A 3,776-nucleotide genomic window follows, 5' to 3' on the forward strand; every position below is an offset into this window, starting at 1 on the left:
CTCAGACCGCAGCCCTTCACGTCCACCCTCTCCTGCTGTCCCGTCATCTGGAAATTGACCATGATGACGGCAGCAAGAGCCTGCAGCCCCTCTGAGAGCTGGTGTTGGGACAACAGGCAGAGGAGGAACCTCAGGCGCAGAGAAAGGGCACCGTTGCCCCAGGTACATGAGAAGCAGGCACACGTTTACAGGACCATCTGTTTTCCAACAGAGTGAGAGCTCTGACCCTAATCAATACCCACTAAAGCTTGCAGGTGATGACAAGATCGGGAGGAGAATGTGCCCAAGGACTCCGGGGCCCTGAGGAGGCAGGAAGCACCCAGGGGCTTGTTCCCAGGAAGGCGGGCTGGACGGTCATGCGATACAGACAGACGCCCCGAAGGGGGCTTCGATGGGGGAAACCCACACTCCGGGGCAGTGGAGGAGTCAATTTCCTTCCTTATTCCCTGAAGCCTCCTCTGGGCTCTTGGCCACATGGACTCCACTGAGCCCAGGGACACTCTGATCGTTTGTCCCTCATAAAGAGCAGACTTGTGGACACAGAGGGGAGGGAGAGGGTGGGACGAATGGTGAGAGTAGCATGGAAATGCGCACACCAGCACGTGTAAAACAGACCACGGGGGAATGTGCCCTGTGACTCAGTGAGCTCACACAGGGCTCTGTACAACCCAGAGGGGAGGGAGGTTCTAGAGGGAGGGCATGTGACACACATGGCTGATTCATGCTGATGTATGGCAGAACCAGCACCATATTGTAAAGTAATGATCCTCCAATTTAAAAAAAAGTTTGTCTCTGGGGATGAGTCCTGTGGGCAGCAGGGGTTGGCATCCTCTCTGAAGCATCTCCAGGGCCTGGTGACCCATCCACGGTGAGGACCCCACAGGGACCTCCTGATGGGTGGGCAGAGGAGGAAGCAGAGCCTGAGGCGAGGCCTTCAGAGGGAAGGACGTGCCCTGCTTGCCCACACCTGAAACAGGCGTCTCAGGAACACCCTGGGACTGTCACGGGAACAACGCCCGCTTTCAAGAAGAGGCTGTTCCCCTTCCTGCAGGGACGCTGAAGTGACAGCTGCATGACAGGAAGCCCCAGCCCCGGAGAGGACACACCCTGTGGTCGGTCTGTCCGGAGGACACCCAGGTCTCCTCCATCCTCACAGCCTGGACCGCAGGGAGGAGACGCCATGGCCCCTGTGCTCCCCGCCCTGCTCTGCCTTGGTGAGATGGGAGGGGCAGGGGGAGCCCTGGTCTGGAGGGACCCCCCAGCCAGCCTGCTCCGTCAGGGGACCCCAGGGCCTAGGAGACTCCCGGGGTGGAGAGGCACTGCTCAGGGCTGAGGGCAACCTCTCACCGGGTGCTCTCTTCCAGGGCTGAGTGTGGGCCTGAGGACCCAGGTGCAGGCCGGTGAGTCTGTCCCAGGGCCCAGCTCCCTCCTCTCGTGGGGACAAGGTCACCCCCAGGCTACGGGTACGGGGAGGGCATCTCGGGGCTCACGGAGGGGGAGTCTGGGAGGTCTGGGCTGAGAGCCGGGGCCTGGGGGGGACGCCTGGTGAGCCCGCCTCTGATTTCCTTCCAGGGACCCTCCCCAAACCCGTCATCTGGGCTGAGCCGGGCTCTGTGGTCCCCTGGGGGAGCCCCGTGACCATCTGGTGTCGGGGGACCCTGGGGGCCCAGGAGTTCCATCTGGATAAAGAGGGAAGCCTGATTCTCTGGGTCAGACAGAATTCCCTGGAGCCCCGGGACAAGGCCAAGTTCTCCATCCAACACATGGGAGAGGACCACACAGGGAGCTATCAGTGCTACCACAGCACCCCCACTGGCTGGTCAGAGCGCAGTGACCCCCTGGAGCTGGTGGTGACAGGTGAGGGACACTCGGGGGCCTCGGGCTCTGCCCTTGGGAGGGGGTCTGCTCTCAGGGGCTGTCCCTCTCCCAAGCAGCCCTGGGCGGGAGGAGGGTGGGAGCCTCACGGAACAGGCTGCCTCCTTCTCTCCTAGGATCCTACAGCAAACCCAGCCTCTCAGCCCTACCGAGCCCTGTGGTGATGTCGGGAGGGAACGTGACCCTCCAGTGTGGCCCCAGTCAGGGATTTAACAGATTCCTTCTGACTAAGGAAGGAGAAGACAAGTCCTCTTGGACCCTGGATGGAGAGCAACGAACTGACGGGCAGACCCAGGCCCTGCTCCCTGTGGGCCCTGTGACCCCTGGGCACGGGTGGACGTTCAGATGCTACAGCTTTTACAGGGACACCCCCAGGGTGTGGTCAGCCCCCAGCGACCCCATGGAGCTCCTGGTCTCAGGTGAGGAATCCCGTCCTCACCCCATACATTTGTGCAGACAAGACAACGTACTGGGGTCTCTGCTCCCAGGGGAGCCCTGTGAGAGGGTGGGGAGAGGAGCGTGGGGCTCACAGGACAGACACACAGACTGAGACACGGCGAGGCCTGGGGCCGGGCCGGGAGAGGGGGGTCCACAGGGGAAGCCGTCCCTACAACCCAGGGCGTGTCTCTCCCCAGGGCTGTCTGGGAAGCCCTCCCTCCTGACCCCGCAGGGCCCTGTCATCACCTCTGGACAGAACCTGACCCTCCAGTGTCGCTCTGATGTCAGCTACACCAGATTCGCTCTGTCCAAGGAGGGGGGACAGGACCTCCCCCAGCGCCCTGCCCAGAGGTCCCAGGGGAGGCTCGCTCAGGCCGACTTCCCCCTGGGCCTGGTGGGCACAGTCCACGGGGGCCGGTACAGATGCTACGGTGGACACGGCCTCTCCTCCGAGTGGTCGGCCCCCAGTGAGCCCCTGGAGCTGCTGGTGGCAGGAGAAGAGCCAGCAGGTCAGTCGGGGGCCAGACTCTGCACAGGCCCCACCAGGGAGCCCCAGGGGTGATGCTGGGACCAGGGGGAGGGGTCCCAGGGAGGGACACAGACGGGGTAGGGGGAGGGGAGAGACTCGGAGAAACAGAGACAGCGCTGATGGGCCAGAGAGGCCCGCGAAGTCTCGCCAGAACCAGGCCCAGCGCCTGCACCCCCTTCCTCTCTGCAGGACGGCTCAGAGACAGACCCTCCCTCTCGGTGCGGCCGGGCCCCTCGGTGGCCCTGGGGGAAACCGTGACCCTGCTGTGTCAGTCAGGAGAGAGGACGGACACTTTCCTTCTGTTCAAGGAGGGGGCAGCCCATCGCCCCCTGCGTCTGCGCTCCCAGGACCAAGACGGGCGGTACCAGGCCGAGTTCTCCTTGAGCCCTGTGACTTCAGCCCACGGGGGCACCTACAGGTGCTACCGCTCACTCAGCACAGACCCCTACCTGCTGTCACAGCCCAGTGAGCCCCTGGCGCTCGTGGTCTCAGGTGAGGCCCAGTCTGTCCGTCAACTCAGCAGCTCCAGGCTCTGCCCTGAGAGCGCCAGGACGGTGGTGGAGGAGGGGGCGCTGAGGGAGGGCCTCCTGGGGGAGGGGCCTCGGAGCCCGCGCCCCGCCCCTTCCTCCCGCACTGGGGTCCTGGAAGGGGCAGGTGGGCAGTGCGAGGGTCTTGGGGAGGCCACAGGGCCGTGCAGGGCAGAGGGGAGTGAGGTGGGGACCCCGGGTCAGCCCAGGGCACCCCTTCCTGGGCTCAACCTCCCAAGATCCCATTCTCCCTGCCACAGACCCAGATCCGAACCTATGGCGTCTCGGGGCTCTGTGCTCAGGGGAGACAGCCCAGCCCAGGGTGGTGTGGGAGCCGGAAGATCTAATGCCCTCTCAGGTCATCAACGGGAAACACAGGCTGCAGGGGCTCTGGGCTGCCGGGTGAA

At 64.1% G+C, this 3,776-nt stretch overlaps 1 protein-coding gene across 1 annotated transcript in view; it reads left to right on the plus strand.

Moving 5' to 3' along the window:
• LOC104984376 (leukocyte immunoglobulin-like receptor subfamily A member 6) overlaps positions 1 to 3,776 on the plus strand; it is a gene marked incomplete at its 5' end in the record, with an annotated part of 7,222 nt that overhangs the window by 779 nt on the left and 2,667 nt on the right. The window contains 7 exons of the mRNA XM_010834065.1: positions 1,157 to 1,214; positions 1,365 to 1,400; positions 1,501 to 1,857; positions 1,992 to 2,306; positions 2,511 to 2,822; positions 3,032 to 3,334; positions 3,630 to 3,771. Of these exons, the coding sequence (XP_010832367.1) occupies positions 1,157 to 1,214; positions 1,365 to 1,400; positions 1,501 to 1,857; positions 1,992 to 2,306; positions 2,511 to 2,822; positions 3,032 to 3,334; positions 3,630 to 3,771 (1,523 nt within the window). The remainder of the gene's footprint in view (positions 1 to 1,156; positions 1,215 to 1,364; positions 1,401 to 1,500; positions 1,858 to 1,991; positions 2,307 to 2,510; positions 2,823 to 3,031; positions 3,335 to 3,629; positions 3,772 to 3,776) is intronic.

This window comes from Bison bison, unplaced genomic scaffold (assembly GCF_000754665.1).
Source record: "Bison bison bison isolate TAMUID 2011002044 unplaced genomic scaffold, Bison_UMD1.0 scf7180017863995, whole genome shotgun sequence".
Lineage (NCBI taxonomy): Eukaryota > Metazoa > Chordata > Mammalia > Artiodactyla > Bovidae > Bison > Bison bison.